This window comes from Bison bison, unplaced genomic scaffold (assembly GCF_000754665.1).
Source record: "Bison bison bison isolate TAMUID 2011002044 unplaced genomic scaffold, Bison_UMD1.0 scf7180017864181, whole genome shotgun sequence".
Taxonomy (NCBI): Eukaryota; Metazoa; Chordata; class Mammalia; order Artiodactyla; family Bovidae; genus Bison; species Bison bison.
Window position 1 is genome coordinate 15,027,103 of NW_011494753.1, and position 17,392 is coordinate 15,044,494.

The window sequence follows — 17,392 nt, forward strand, 5'->3', positions numbered from 1 at the left end:
TCACTTTTCACTTTCATGCACTGGAGGAGGAAATGGCAACCCACTCCAGTGTTCTTCCCTGGAGAATCCCAGGGACGGGGGAGCCTGGTGGGCTGCTGTCTATGGGGTCGCACAGAGTCGGACACGACTGAAGCGACTTAGCAGCAGCAGCAGCAGCAGCAGCAGGCATTCACTATAACTTTTAAACTATAGTTACTGGTCTTAGGTGTTTTGTCCAGAGATGAAAAGAGACATATTTGCTGTACTCCGAGTAAGCAAAGAGAGACACACAGGCACCCGTCAGGGACACAAAGGGCTATGATGATGTAAAACACACATTTGAGAGCCGGTATGTCACACACACTATTCCCACAGGCATTTTTCATTTAAAGATTACCTGAAAAGCATTTTACACAAGGTTATGAAAGTTTATGTAATACTTTTCAAAGTATCTTGTGGCCCCAAATTTTCCCACCTCATAAATATCTTATTAGATCAAACTTTTATAAGCATTCTTGGCAAATATAGTTGAAAATCTCATTTTTAAAATGCATTTTTCAAACATATTTTTAAGCATTTATGATAAAATTTTCATTCAGTAATAAATCACTAATGAATTTGACACCTGGTGTACAATATAGTTTATAATCAAGTAATTTGAACAATTAAATAATTAAGTAATTTGATTAAATAAAGCAATTAAAGCAATTAAATGATCTGGGTGAAAAACACAAAAACCTGCTTAAAGACTTTGGTAATCTAAATTAAATTTGTATATAAATTATACATATGCAAGCATATAATAATTTAATTCATATTTATAAACTCTAAATGATATATATATGATCTTTGGATGTATATATACACATATATATGTGCATATATGTATATATTATTAAAAACTGAGATAGCTTTAAAAGAAAAACATTCAGCATTAATTATCCAAATTCTAGTCTATTCTAATGACGAATAACTTTAGAGTTTAACCTTATGAAATGTTAACTAATTTTTAAAAATCTTTTCCTGGTAAAACTCAAAACAATACAAACTGATTTACAATTCTGTTTCTTAAACTTGTTTAAAAGTGTCTATCCTGAAGCAAGAATAACCACTAACTTATAAAATCAATACTTACAAAAATTCAAATGAAATCAAGAAACTTCAGAGTTGGAAAGATAATATGAGAATTATTTGAAAAAGTAAATAGAATTTGACTTAAGCACCTTTCAGTAAGAGTATCACTAATTCTAATACAACTTTCTAGAATAATATATAATCACACACATGTATTCTGAAGAGTCACCAGAATATAATATATTCTACTAGCTACTGATGGGATTTACTGCCTGCCTTACCCTAACAGGTTCACTTCATGAAAATACAAGAAACTCCTCCCAAAAAAGTCATAGTAACAGAGTATGGACTTTTCCTATTTATCGAAATAAGCATTCATTTGACTTAGATAATCTAGTTTATGCTATAACAAAATTTAAGTGATATAAAGATCACAATAAAATAGTTTCCAAACAATAAATTAATTAATATGACCTTTGTAGAGATGGTTTCAAAATGCATTACCCCTCTCCACTCCATGGATTATATTTAACCTAAATGTTTCATAATTTTTATTTTTTCTCTTTAATTGATACACTAATTAGATTATAAAATGTTTTTTTGTAATATCTACTGTCAGAGCAAGTAAACGTAGGATTTCTAAGCTCACACCATTAGCTTATTTCAGAAAAAAAAGTTCTTATTTTAAACGTTGCACATAATTATCACAATTTTTGCTTTGCTTTGAGTGTCTGGAAAATCAAAATTTAACTTTCTTAAAGAAAATATTTAAGTCATATCCACAGATATTTATGGGAATATTTAAAGTACTACGTGCTGTTTTTCTCATGACATTTGTCAATCAGTGTGACTGTGACAATACATCGGCACATATACCATTGATGCCAAACAAGTAAATACCTTCATCTTTTCAGAGAAAATTGCAAATTTTCTCCCACAATAAACAGTCAGCTATACCACAAAGTACTCTAATAATCTTCAGAGAAGAACATCTTTTATCTCTGGTTTCCAAATTTTGACAAACTATGTTTTGCAACATTCACACATTAGCTTGTGCTGCTCTGGCTCCATGACCATGATGAAACCTCACAGATTTTAAAACTGCTCTAAGCTCACAGATAAGAGCAAACTCAAAGCTGTTGGATATTTGCTGAGGCACTGACCAATCTACAGCACAGGCCCTGAAGAAACACAGTCATCAACACCCTGGCTGTGTTCTTCCTCCCAGGACACTGTCTTGGATTGACACTGTTACCACATCATCCTTCAGATTTCTCATGTAAACTGGGAAACAGATAAACAAAGAGGCCATACCAGAAGGGGCTCATCAAGGGCACTGGTGGAGAGCTCGGCAGATGCTGTGCGGACAGTGCTGAGCCCAGTAAGGGAGACATTTGAGAGCCTTCTCCGCCTCACGCCACTGCAGTTGTTGGGGATTTTAAACGCACATCTCTTGTGGTAATTCAGCCCACATCCTAGAAGGAGACAGCAAAAATGACTTTTGTTCAATGATAAATTAAAAGCTACTCGAGTCTATGGTATAAATTATGAATTTTGAGAAATAGTACTGCTTCCATTTTTCTTCAGGCTGTTTGAAAATTTAAATTTTCTCTTAAGGTTTTTCTGAGCTTTATCATCTCAATATGTCAATAAGCGGGGTTTTGAAATCTGATGTTATTGGATGAGCTCAGCAACCAGTCTGGTTATCAGTTTTAAAAATGTTTTCCAACATAAAGGACTTGGTCTTTGAGGGGTCCAGGAACAAAACTCCAAAGAGATGACCTGTTTTTAGCTGCTATAAGTTCTATTGTGAGAGAAAATTAATCATAATGTCTCATAACTTCTGAACTATATTGATTTGAGTCAAGACTCCACAAAACTTATTTGTCTACCTGGCCTTGGACAATTAACTTCACCTCAGTCTTTCTGTTGGTAAAATGGGGATAACCACCACCTTGTAAAATCATTAAGAAAATATGTAAAATATTTCACATGCTAGCTTCCACAGGTAAATAATTAGGAAAGCACTGTTTTTCTCTCAACATTTCTACTGTTCATAGTTCTCGCATTGTAGTCTTACCTCAAAATTCTCCCATGTGTCACACAGTAGACAAATTTTCATACACCTACCCTTTAGGTAGACTTTTTTCTACCTTTTTACAAACAAAAATTCAGAAATTATGGTTACCTTATTTATAGGATTCATCATGAAAGCTTAGGTTTTCTGGTCAACATTCAAACAGCTCTATCCCTCCCTACTCCACCTCTTAAATAGTAAGATCAGGGTATAATCTGATTTGTTTTTAAGAATACATCATGGTGTTCTAGAAATCGGATTGAGTAGTTCAAGGAGTTCTGTCCATAGAAGATGATACAACTATGACCTTGGTGTGGAAAGCTTGGTACATGTTCCAGTCAGTCACTTAAAAGCTGAGCGATCTTGGATGGTTTGATTAAACTTCTGAATCTTAGCTCATTTCAACATTTATTGAATGCTTATTATTCCAAGTTCTAGCTTAAGATATAAATTGTAATGTTTAGTCTGTTAGCAAAATAATCAACACCTTATAAGAGAGAAACATATCCATACAATACAGAGGAAAAGATAGGAGAATCTGGTTTCCCAGATCAGAGCTAATATGTTGAAGACAGGAAATGAACAGAACAGAATCCACACACTCCCCAGATCCATGGAAGATATCTGAGGGAAAGAAGAAATTGCAGAAAAGGTCACAACACAGGCAGGTAACCCCAGCATGTATTCCATTGGGCCAGGAAGGGAAATCACTTTACCTTCACATTTAAGGCCTTGACGCACCAGCCCCCACAGCATTTCTCCACAGTGATCACAGAAAGCTGGAGCTCTGTATGAATGAACAAAGAGAGTGTGGGGGCGAATTTGAAAGTCTTCAAAGGTGGCGGAAGCTGTAAAAATAAAAAACATTGAAAAATAAGTTGAATGAACACCCTGATCTGTAGATAATTTGTATGCATGATAACTACTATGCAAGTATGTATATAACTCTCGGCAAAGTTAGGACAGATGCAACACTGCCTGACTTTTAGCCATTCCACTGCATTCTTCCCAACCACAGCTTTATAAGTGGTGGCACAGGAACCTCTTTCTTGTCTTCCTGCTTCTTAAGGTCTCAGACCACTTCAAAAATAGCCAAATGGATACTTGTATATGTATGGCTGAGTCTGTTTGCTTTTCACCTGAAACTATCACAAGGTTGTTAATCAGCTATACTCCAACATAAAATAAAAAGTTTTAAAAAATAGCCAAAACACTAGAAGAATCAATGAAAGGATAAGTCAACTTGATTTATAGATAGGGGATGTTACTTGAAAACACTTTGCTTCTTCTCTTACTTGAAATGAACCTGAGGTATTCAGAAGTATTAAAGGAAAAGAAACTCTTGATGAATTTTATTTAGACAGATCAGAAGAAAGTATACTTGAATATGACCTTGAAGAGAGGTACAGTAGAAGGGTGGGGTCTAACTGGAACACAAGAAATCTAAGCGGCCTCTTTTGGAGAGATAAAGTTGTTTGAACTCTTATGCAATATAACCAAGCATTTAAATCCTGACCTAAAAATAACAAGCAGCCTCTTCACCAATATGCCAGAGGGATTTAATATACATACTGCTGAACTTCAGTTCACTTTGAAAAATATACTTTAGTAAATCACATTCATGCTATAGGGTATTTTTATTATTGCTTATTGTTATTTATTCTATATGTTATTCATACAGAGTGTTGAAATTCATTATTTTTAATTATACTTTTCCATAGGACTTTTTAATTATGTTATAAAAATATGTTTCTTTTGGTGTTGCTTAAATCAAGAAATAGAAAGGTACAGAGAATACAAAGTGAAAGGCCACCCCTTTCTCCCAAATTCGAATGAGTGGGGCTGTATTTTCTAGACCTATTTGCACACATAGCCTGATCTCGAGGCTGTCGAGTACAGCCCAGGAAGAGCGGACCATAGACTGAGAAGAGCTAGGGGAGGCTTTGCCATTACCTGAGTGACACCTCACTTAATCGTCATGAGTCTCAGTTTCCCACACATTAGAAGAAAGGTCTGACTGATGGTGACTTCTCTTAACCCCGAAGTGTAAACTTCCATTAATCTTAGAAGAGGACCAGGTGCACTTAATTTCGTAAGGTTTTATGCAAAGAGAATTTTGCGGCAAACTTAGGTCTTACATAGATGATTCTATTCTGCCTTCCTTTCTCTGCCTCCTGTTTGTCTTCTTGCCTCGCTTTTTCAACACTTATTAAATGCCTTTTCCATGTTATCTGTCAATGGCACCAATCCAGTTTAAAAATGTAAAGATAAGTAAGACATATTTACAGAGCCTTCCAGATAAGCAGGAGACAGATAAAAACAAATTTTTACAACTCCATAGGAACATTTAAATACCTTAAAATAACTTTTTAAGGTTCAAAGAAGCTACAAAGCTTGGCCTAAGTTACTAAATAGGACTAAGACTACAATCCGGAAGTGTTTTGTCTCCAGTCCAGGCTCCTTTTCATCATTCTTGTGTTACATCTTGTCTTTCCTAACTCTACCCCGAGAGTTATATCCAACAGCCCCACTGTGCGAGAAACAAGTATCTGCAGTTTTCCTGCTGGTGACTTGGACAGCAGGTACGGGCCAACGAATCGCCTGTGGAGAAGACTTATGAAGTGCTTACCTTGCTAATCGTGCAAAGTGTGGCAGAGTGAATGCTGAAGCTGTAGGCAGTTCACCCCTGCTAGACAGGTGTCCAAAACTAGGAGCACAACTTTGAGAGTATCATATCCCTCAGGGCAAATGAAGATAGAACATGCAGGAAAGTGAAACACTTCCATCAGAAAGAATATGACTGGCGGTTCACAGAACATATAATTGAACCATGAAAGGAGATGAAAAATTTTAATGGGTTGGTTTCCCCTTGAATCTTGAATAAAAGTACTTTATTCCAAATTAATGTGCTTTATTACTGGAAATAAACTATCAACTTATTAAACGTACAATTTTTACTCAATGGAAAGATAATGAGAATGATAATACGGTTAAGGTTTATTGTACTCTTACTGTATACTGGACACCACACTAAGAGATTAAAGTGTGGGAAGAAGGAGCTCATCAAAGAACTGTAGCCAAGTAACCTGCTCTAGCATTACCTACAAGGAGTTCTGATTAATGTTAATATTTCTTACAAAAAGAATCTCAATTGAAATAAGATTGAGAAATTGCATTATTATGTTTCTCACTTCAAGTTTCACAATATTACAGTCAGTGCTTATTCTAAGTAAATCAGTAAAAGGTATGGTTTGAGTACCAATCAATTTGCTTTTATAATCTGGTCAAAATGTGTCTAATTTTGTAAATGCTAAATCCTCCTTAAAATTGGTCTCTCACCATCATGGACAAAAATTGTTTTTAAAACATCAAAGAAAATAGCTAAAAAAAATATTTTGTGCCAACCATTAACTCCTCACTTCTCCCCTGCCTCTCCCTCCACCCCCTACTCCCACTGAATGACACCCAAACAACTGTGGCAATACCATGATAGCAATTAGTTAAATAATTACGGTAGTTTTCAAAATAAGGAATCTTAGTACCTGACAATACTAATACCTACCTGCATTCAGATTTTTTGAATTAATCAGAATGAATATAAATAATTAAAAAGATTTTCAAAGACACCCCCAACCCAATTTATGTCAGGTACATTTGTTTTTTTCACTTTTTGAAGGGGATTAACATTCATAAGCAGTTAGCACCCTTGACTTATGTTTAAATGCCATTTTCTAAAGTTCAATTTTAATTTTAGAATAATTAAACACATTTTTAAAATAAAACTACTAAGTATGGTGAGGTTTCACATGCATTTGAAATCAAAGCACAACATCAATTCATTATGAATTTACCTGTTTCTGCACCCTGGGGGAAATCAGCATTAGCTGAGTGTATGCATGCCATCTTGCCTAATCACAAAATTGCACTGCAGAGATAATCACTTAGCACAGGAAAACAAAGTGCATGCTGTAATTCCATTTCACTTAAGGTTTGGAAGCAAAATGGGCAGAGAAGAACAAGAATATTAACGTGTTTAGGGATCCAAGAGAGGACAATGTGCTATCTGTCTGGATGTCACAATCAATCAGGTGACCTAAATTAAAACCATATGACCAGGCTACACACTAAACACAATGGGCCCCTTATACTGGTATTTGTATCTCTGATTTGCTCTATTCACAGTCTATTGTTATACTCCATGGTGCAGGAGAGGAGAAAATGACATGCTTTCCTTAGTCATTGAGCATTTGAAACAGGTAATTGAGCCAAAAACTCTAAGATAATCAGTACTTCTTTTTAGGCTCATTATAAATTGTTGCACAAAAATGGAATAAACTGTTTGGTTAGCAGTACAGCTTCTGAAGCAAAATAAATAATCTCTGGAGGTCAAATTTATTTGCATAATAAAATAAAATAATGTCCCATCTTGCAAGATTTTCAGTTAATTTCTCTTACTGGTAATTTTGGCAATGGGGGAGAAGCATTAACTCTTTCTGGCACTGACAGGTTGGAACAGGTATAAGAAGAAAAGCTTAACACATTTCAAGTATCATCTCATTCAATTTTCACAAGGACTTTATGAAGTAGATATTATCATCCCCAATTTACAGATGAGAAAATTGAGTCCCAGAAAAATTAAGGAGCTGTCCTAGGTGACACAGGATCTTGATTCAGACAATCTGACACCTGAACCATACGAACTCTGAATAAAATAATCATATTTTCTGACCATTAAAATTCTGTGGATTATAAATTACCTGCATATTTACTGAATCAATAGGAAAAGATTCAAAAAAAAAAAAGAAAGAAAGAAAGAAAGAAACACTGTAAGAAAATATAACACACCACTAAAGGCTTCCCTGGTGGCTCAGACGGTAAAGAATTTGCCTGCAATGGAAGGGACCTGGGTAGTTTCTAGTTTGGAAGATCTGCTGGAGGAGGGCATGACAACCCACTCTAGTATTCTTGGGGATTCCTGGGGACTCCCCATAGACAGAGGAGCCTGGCGGGAGCTACAGTCCATGGGGTCACAAAACTTGGACACAACTGAGCGATAAGCACATTGTAAGATGCATCCTTACCTCAGACTTGCAGAAAAAAAAAAAAATACTGAGTAAAACAGTCCATGAAATAACATATAGAATGAAATTAATTCAGCTTATGATCAACATTCAGAAAACTAAGATCATGGCATCCGGTCCCATCATTTCATGGCAAAGAGATGGGAAAAAATGGAAACAGTGGCTGACTTTATTTTTGGGGGCTCCAAAATCACTGCAGATGGTGATTGCAGCCATGAAATTAAAAGACGCTTGCTCCTTGGAAGGAAAGTTATGACCAACCTAGACAGCATATTAAAAAGCAGAGACATTACTTTGTCAACAAAGGTCCATCTAGTCAAGGCTATGGTTTTTCCTGTAGTCATGTACAGATGTGAGAGTTGGACTATAAAGAAAGCTGAGCACCGAAGAATTGATGCTTTTGAACTGTGGTGTTGGAGAAGACTCTTGAGAGTCCCTTGGACTGCAAGGAGATCCAATCAGTCCATCCTAAAGGAGATCAGTCCTGGGTCTGGACGGACTGATGGAAGGACTGATGTTGAAGCTGAAACTCCAATACTTTGGCCACCTGATGTGAAGAGCTGACTCATTTGAAAATATCCTGATGCTGGGAAAGATTGAGGGCAGGAGGAGAAAGGGAAGACAGAGGATGAGATGGCTGGATGGCATTGCCAACTCAATGGACATGAGTCTGTGTAACCTCCGGGAGTTGGTGATGACCAGGGAGGCCTGGTGTGCTGCAGTTCATGGGGTTCACAAAGAGTCGGATACAACTGAGCAACTGAACTGAACTGATGATCAAAAATTCTTTTAATATGCTTTCTGCATATTCTTCATTTTTTGAAATCCTCCTCCCTCTAAACAAACTGGAGTTAGTAACAACAACTGGATTTAAAATTTTTATAAAATCAAAGGTGATGCATAATTAACAGCCAACTGGAGTTTTGTTTCTACGTGATAGCCAGTGTTATTCAATTGGTAAGTCTGACCCAAAGCAAAATGTTATAAAGCTTTAAAAGCTGTTAAGATTTGTTGTAAATAAATTTGTTTTTTTCTTAACTTCTAGAATATTGAAAATAGCTTCTAAATACCACACCCCCAAGTTAAATATACATACTCATCAGTTTTAATGCATCCAAAGGATAAGAAACCATATCCACTTTAACATCCTGTCATTCATCCATCAGATCAGATCAGATCAGTCGCTCAGTCGTGTCTGACTCTTTGTGACCCCATGAATCGCAGCACGCCAGGCCTCCCTGTCCATCACCAACTCCCGGAGTTCACTCAGACTCACGTCCATCGAGTCAGTGATGCCATCCAGCCATCTCATCCTCTGTCGTCCCCTTCTCCTCCTGCCCCCAATCCCTCCCAGCATCAGAGTCTTTTCCAATGAGTCAACTCTTCACATGAGGTGGCCAAAGTACTGGAGTTTCAGCTTTAGCATCCTTCCTTCCAAAGAAATCCCAGGGCTGATCTCCTTCAGAATGGACTGGTTGGATCTCCTTGCAGTCCAAGGGACTCTCAAGAGTCTTCTCCAACACCACAGTTCAAAAGCATCAATTCTTCGGCGCTCAGCCTTCTTCACAGTCCAACTCTCCCATCCATACATAACCACAGGAAAAACCATAGCCTTGACTAGATGAACCTTTGTTGGCAAAGTAATGTCTCTGCTTTTCAATATGCTATCTACACACACATAATAGATATACATAAGTAATCCTCTGCCAGTCATGGACAAAATCCTCTGCCATCTGAGAGTGTTCATTCGTGTGAGAACTATTGACAAATAAGTTTATTGCATTGTAAACATCTCAAGTCTTCAGAAAAAAAATTTTTAATATTGAGCCCAAATACAACTTTGTATCTTCTATTTGGTGGTGACAGTTTAAAAGCAACCACTTAAAATTAAGACATTTTTGTGTCTTAATTCATGTAGGTCAAGCAGGCCAAATACCTTTAAACATATAATTGATTAACATTATGATTTACTAATGTATCTAGAAACTACTATATAATAATGTGTGTATATATATACACATATATTGTCACACAGTATATACTGGAAATAGAAAAATAACAAGGAATGGTATCTGATGTTGAGGGTTCAAAGTCAAAATGAGGATGAGAGACCCATAAATAATCATAATACAAGATGCAGAGGTGAAAACACAAAGGAGAAGATAGCTGAGACCGCCTGGGTCTATCAGGTAAAGCTCCATAATGAGGGAATCACTGAAGAGAAATCTCAAGAGTGAGGAATATTTTGAAAAGCAGAAAAGAGGATAAAGGAAAAGAGGAAACACTTCATATAGCTTGATTTTATTTAAAATTATCTACATATTTCTCCATAAATATAATTTTGTGGGTTCTTGACACTTCATCATCCTTGGTGTAGTGTCAACACAGTTAGCAAGGGTGACTGCAACATTGTCCATAGTATAGGTCACTGAGAGCTTGCAACAGATCATTTGCATGCTATTGTGGCCCGGATATCTGACGACACTGGTAAAATTCCGCCTGGGCATGTGCACTTCCCCTCCCCTCCCCTACTCCACTTACCTAATACACACACACTAACACCCTGAGATTGGTAATTTCTCTGTGCTTCTCCACTGGTCCCAGTGTCTCCAAGATATTGCTGTACCAGATATTCTTTTCCTCCATCCACTGTTCAAGTTAATCTCATGGTTCATGTTTTTGTTATACCTGGAGACATCTAGAGTTGGCAAAGTCCTTTACCTCTCCAGAAACAAGAGCATTCAACAAATTCTTGTTGAGACACTGCAATAGTATCTTTTAGATGACTGGAGGGAAAAGAAAAATGAACATTTCAAATTTTCACTCACATATGACCCGAAAAATTATTAGTGAGGAGCAATGATGGGAACTTGGGAGGCTGGGACTATATCATTCCAAAGATTATAGCAGCCAAGGGAAGAATCATAAAATTTACTTAGCTATGCTGATCAGGCAGTTCAGAGAGTTCTGGGAAAATATTTTATAAGTCTGTGGCCAGAGACTCTTAAAAAACATATATGCCTCCAAGAGGAATAAAAGGGTCTCACAAGCTAGAGTGACAGCACAATAACAAGTTACCCTAATTAGGGAGAAGAGGGGGTGGTACCTAGAGAAACTGATGTAACTTCCCAGGGAACTCTGATGGGCTCAAACTAAGCAAGAGAGGGCATTAACTACAGAAGGAGCAGCAGCCTCAGGGTGACAGCAAACAGTGGCCAGGCCAGTGAGAACCACTCTAAGAACGCCAACAGCAGGAGAGAGTGGAATCTTTTAAAAAGCTGGAACAGAAGAAAAGGTCTTTTAGTTGTATGTTGTATGTGGAAAGAATGAAGCAGAGACAGGCCTGAACTATGGAAAAATAGTTTAATGCTAATAAAGTAGGAAAAGCCAAATTATTCAACTATAGTTTTCTAGAAGTGGACTATCTATATTCAAACTAAACAAAGGGAAGAAGAAACATCAAATATACTCAAGAAGGAAACAAGTCTAGGGTAGAGAACAAAGATTATCTAAAGGCTTTAGATGGACTGTTTTCAATTGACCCTGGCAAGTTATATAAATTTATAATCTTATGAAAACATCTACCATAATATTCTTAGAGAATCTTGTTGGGCTTGTGGAATTATGCTAAGAAGATGCCCTGATAAGAATGGAGAAGTTTTAAAGGAGAATTAATGAAGAAATTTAGCCCTAGTTCATATCAAAAAACTTTATAAAACTATGACCTTTAAAATAAGTGGTGGTTGTATAAGAAAAACAAGATAAATATGATAGAGCTGATCACCCAGAAATCTATTCTGTGTGAGTAAGTGAGCAAAGTTGCTCAGTCGTATCCGACTCTTTGCAACCCCATGGACTGTAGCCTACCAGGCTCCTCTGTCCATAGGATTTTCCAGGCAAGAGAACTGGAGTGGGGTGCCATTTCCTTCTCCATTCCGTGTATGAACTCAAAATATGATAGAAGAGATATTATAAATCAATACAGCAGGGAAACACAATTTAACAAATGATTTAACAATTACTTGGGGGAAAACAATTTAGATACTTATTTCCTATGTTATACAAATAGATAAATATACATATATAATATATATATATATAAAATACCTGATGAGTAAAAAGTTAAAATAACAAACCATGGAAAAACTAGAAGGAAATAAAAGTGTTTATCAATCTCTTGAAGGAAAAAAGACTTTGGAAAGTAAGAGACATTTATAAATCTTCAAAGTAATGGAAGAAATCAAATGGAAAGGTTTATTATTAGCAGGATAATGTAGCTGGCACTACTGACTGACTTGGCCTAAGAGTTATGTAATAGTCTCTTTTATTTAGCATAGGTTTATTTATAATAATTATATAGGCTAGGTCACAGAATTACGTTTAATACTTCTAAGTATCTAGACTATAATCGTCAACATTCAAGGAAAGATCTCTACACTTCTTAGATGTCAGGCAGGGAGGTGACAAGGCCTATGTTCTAGCATGAAAATTAGGAAAAATACCAATATTCATTCATTCCTGCTCAGAAAGAAACAGATCCTTCTTCTTAGTCTTCCTTCATTTTTCTTTTCAACTAGAAACAAGCAGCAGGACAGTAGGAGTTTTAAGGGCTAAAATTCTGCTCACGAAACAAGATGTATTCGTGAACTTGGAGAGTTACAGATAACGTTTGAGCAATCCATCCTTTGTTTCCCTCCCAGGCAACTGAGCTCTGTGGCTGATGGGGAGCATCTGCCACAGAACTAGCAATGTCTCCTGCCAGGAAAATGCTACCAGAATAAAAGACATACAAAAGGGTGCTCTGTGTAACTTAAGCAAGAGAGTTATAAGAACAAGTTACTATGTTCATCCCCCTCCACATTAAGAAGACACCAAAGACACTCACATTAACACTCCCTCCAGCACACCTTTTGATCCAGTCATTACTGATGCATGCCTCCCTGCCTTTCACACAAACCTTCCCTTCTGCTTCCCATCCCACAACTCAGCTTGAATCACCTGCTCTGGAACACCTTCAGCGATAAGCCCACCCCGTGGTAAAGAATTTGCCTGCCAAGGCCAAAGACGTGGGAGATGTGGGTTCAATCCCTGGGTTGGGAAGATCCCCTGGAAAAGGAAATGGCAACCCACTCTAGCATTCTTGCCTGGAGAATCCCATGGACAGAGGAGCCTGGAGGGCTACAGTCCACAGGGGTCTCAAAGAATCAAACGTGGGTGAGCGACTGAGCACACACGCACACACCTGGCATAAACTGCCCTCTTCTTTGGTAAGTTCCTGAGTACACTTGTATCATAAAATGTATCAGGCTCTAGGGAAATCTCCTCTCCCTTTATCCATTCACACCTTAAGATGAGCAGATGGATGAAGGATAGATCATTTACCTTATGAGTCTATATGCATATATTAAATGATCAAAGCCCATGTTTGAATAAACGGAGCAATGCCTTTAAAACTCATAGTGCTAGCCTACAGTTCTAAGGTTCTACATTTTATTAAGTTCTAATAACCTGTAAATAGAGTATCCCAAGTCCAGAAACAAAGTCCATCAGAATCATAGCATGGATCACAATTTACACATTTTTAAAAGTGTCTAACAACGTCCTTGACTCTTCGATGGATATCTTTGTTAGTGCCTTATTATTCTACAGGTAGTGTGGGGCAGGCAGTGGTGAGAACCATGGACTGAGTGTCAGAGCATACTGGAGCTCTGGTCCTTGTCATGGCAAAGGGGCGACCTTGAGCAAGTTACTTCCTCTCTCTGAATCTGTGTCCCTCTCCCTTCAAATTGGCTTACTGAAGCTCACCTAGTTAGGCTCTGAGGACACAAGGTGGTCAGCACAGTTTTTGGCAGATTGATGGTAGATATCACAGTAATTTCTTAGTATAGTGATTTACAGTATGGACTTTGTAATAAAAAAAGATCTGAGTTTGAATTACAATTATTACTTATGCTTTTTACAATTATTGTCATCATCATCAACACCAATAGAGGGAAATAATGCCTTTCAACTTATCATCCACAGCACTTAAAACATTAAAACCTTTAAAAAATATTATTTGTTTCCTCTACTACCTTACAAAGAATATGTTTCCACTCCAGAGGAAATTGCTTTTCTTTCCACTGTTCTGGCTAATGCAAATTAAATGGTGCTAAGTCCATAGGACTGTGTCTAGTTCCTTCTCTAAAATGAATCAATTAACAGTTGGGAATTGCAGTGGGGAAAGAAGGGTCACCACATCCTGATGTGACTGAATGACAAATGCCACAGCTGGAAAGGGATTAGAGAGCATCTCAGGTCAAGAAAGAACATAAATGGTTGCCCCATGTGTCCAGCATAGAGGGAAAAGAAAATTAAGTAAAAATGTCATGGAGTCAAATTCTAGCTAATGAGTGCAGGCTCTGCAGGCATCCAGAATAGGGGAAAGAAAGGTCAAATCTGTTTCTCAGAAAGCTCCATCACATACAGGAGACTTCATACCTTTAAAAGGATAATGACCTAATTTACATGAGGAACACCAGCGTACAAACTGCCCATTAAGACTACTTACAAAAGGCTGGTAGACAAAAGCTAGGTATGATAATATACTGAAATGTTCTAATAGGCAGCAGGGTTTCTGGCAACAAAGAGCATCACTGTTGTCAAATATCTCTGCACGTAGAGACACCAGGCCGAGATCCTATATGCTCTGCTTCAAGTTTCTTTAAGTCTTACTGAACTTTTCTTATAAACAGATGCTTGCTTTTGATTCATAAACAAAACAAAACTTAAAAGCTGTGAAATTTCCTGGGTATTCCCACTCCCAAAGAAGCAACAGCTGAATCCTGGCTGAAGTCAAATCACTGCCCATTGACCAGGCACTTGCTGTGAGCAGGAATAGATCTGCCTGCTGCTTAGGGGCGCCCAGAGAAGGATATTCATTGCTTAGGGACTCCTCATATTCTTTTAGAATAATCAGGCTGATTAACTCAGTTGGTCCATTCTGGTTTATCAGAATAAAAGAGTTTTATTAATTGAAAATCTGCATTTATGCCTTTTAGTCATGTCTATTGAGTACATTTTTTTACATAAAGTAAAATCTAAACTTTATTGAGAACGGTTCTGACTCTTTGCGACCCCATAGACCGTAGCCACCAGGCTCCTCAATCCATGGGGATTCTCCAGGCAAGAATACTGGAGTGGGTTGCCATGCCCTCCCCTTCAGGGGATCTTCCCAACCTAGGGAAGATCCTGCATTGCAGGCCACCAGGGAAACCCTACAATTGTCTAGACAACACCCTAATGGAAACAGGAAACAATTTTTTTTCAACTATTCCCAAATTCCCTTGGGCTCCTTTGGAGATAATCTCTTCCGCAAGTCCATTCATTCCTTCGCAACCACCGATTTATTTTCTGTGCCTTTTCTAAGGCCTTTCCTGGTAGCTCAGCTGGTAAAGAATCTGCCTGCAATGCAGAAGACCTGGGTTTGATCCTGTGTTGGGAAGATATCCTGGAGAAGGGGTAGGCTTCCTACTCCAGTATTTGTGGGCTTCCCTGGTGCTCAGATAGTGAAGAATTCACCTGCAATTTGGGAGACCTGGGTTCAACCCCTGAATTGGGAAGATCACCTCACCCTTTGGAGAAGGGAAAGGCTACCTACTCCAGTATTCTGGCCTAGAGAATTCCATGGACAAAGCAGCCTGGCAGGCTACAGTCCATGGGGTCGCACAGAGTTGGACACAACTGAGTGACTTTCAAAAATGTCATATAAATGTAGCCTTTTGACTGTAGCTTCTATCAGCATAATGCATTTGAAATTCATCTCTGTTGTGTGCTAAGTCAAATTCCATTTGGCTGATATGCTACAGTTTGTTTATCCATATACCAGTTGAATCCTTTCAATAGGGCATCAGTTTATCCATTCACCTGGGGATTACGGCCAAGGGTCAAGCTGGGTTTGAGGGCAGTAGGGATCGAGGGTTCAGAATCCAGGATGTCCAGGCTCCAGTGGGGAGGCAGAGGTGGAAAGGAATGTTTATTTGTGATCTGTACAGGTTATTCACAGCATGGGAAATTTATTGCTGAAAACAATTTTCTTTTTACAACTCTGGAAAGTGTATGACTTTCAGAGTGAGGTAAGGTGGTTTCATTGCTGTTTACACCCATCTCTTCTAAGCTGCACGATCTCTCTGTATCTCATTTCCCTCATCTTCGAAATAGGTTTAACTATTAAAGAATAGCTGCATAATTATTTCATTGAGAAAACATTGTGAAATAATAGCATTGCACTTGTCACTATACTGTGGTAGTCCCTGAAGTACTGTAAAACACAGAACACATTTTCTCAATGATGCATATGCAGATTTATGATAATCTTACGTTTTTGCATTATTTGCAAAAAATAACTCAAAATAGACTACAGACCTAAATATGAAGCCTGAAAGCCTCAGAGAAAATGTTTATAAGCTTGGTTTAAGCAAAGATTGCTTAAATACAATGCCAAAAATATAACTCATTTAAAAAAAATGATAGGCTATTGCTTTATTTTTTTCAAAGGATTAGTCTCCAAAATTTAAAAACAGCTCATGTGATTTTCTGGAAGAGTTTGAGTAGGATAGGTGTTAGCTCGTCTCTAAATTTTTGGTAGGAGTCAGCTGTGAAGCCGTCTGGTCTGGTCCTGGGCTTTTGTTCTTAGAAGGTTTCTGATTACAGTTTCAATTTCTGTGCTTGTGATGGGTCTGTTAAGATTTTCTATTTCCTACTGGTTCAGTTTTGGAAAGTTGTACTTTTCTAAGAATTTGTCCATTTCTTCCAAGTTGTCCATTTTATTGGCATATAGTTGCTGATAGTAGTCTCTTATGATCCTTTGTATTTCTGTGTTGTCTGTTGTGATCTCTCCATTTACATTTCTAATTTTGTTGATTTGATTTTTCTCCCTTTGTTTCTTGATGAGTCTGGCTAATGGTTTGTCAATTTTATTTATCCTTTCAAAGAACCAGCTTTTGGCTTTATTGATTTTTGCTATGGTCTCTTTTGTTGCTTTTGCATTTATTTCTGCCCTAATTTTTAAGATTTCTTTCCTTCTACTAACCCTGGGGTTCTTCATTTCTTCCTTTTCTAGTTGCTTTAGGCGTAGAGTCAGGCTATTTATTTGACTTTTGTCTTGTTTCTTGAGGTAAGCCTGTATTGCTATGAACTTTCC

General features: G+C 37.5%; 1 protein-coding gene and 1 pseudogene across 1 annotated transcript in view; both read right to left on the reverse strand.

Annotated features, from left to right (window-relative positions):
* The window catches only part of LOC104991019, a 3,185-nt pseudogene extending 2,798 nt beyond the window's left edge, over positions 1-387 (reverse strand).
* PRKD1 (protein kinase D1) overlaps positions 1-17,392 on the reverse strand; it is a 352,693-nt gene that overhangs the window by 85,425 nt on the left and 249,876 nt on the right. Inside the window, exons 4-5 of the mRNA XM_010843418.1 lie at positions 3,847-3,978; positions 2,368-2,528 (exon numbers count right to left, since the gene is read on the reverse strand). Coding sequence (XP_010841720.1) covers positions 2,368-2,528; positions 3,847-3,978 — 293 coding nt within the window. The remainder of the gene's footprint in view (positions 1-2,367; positions 2,529-3,846; positions 3,979-17,392) is intronic.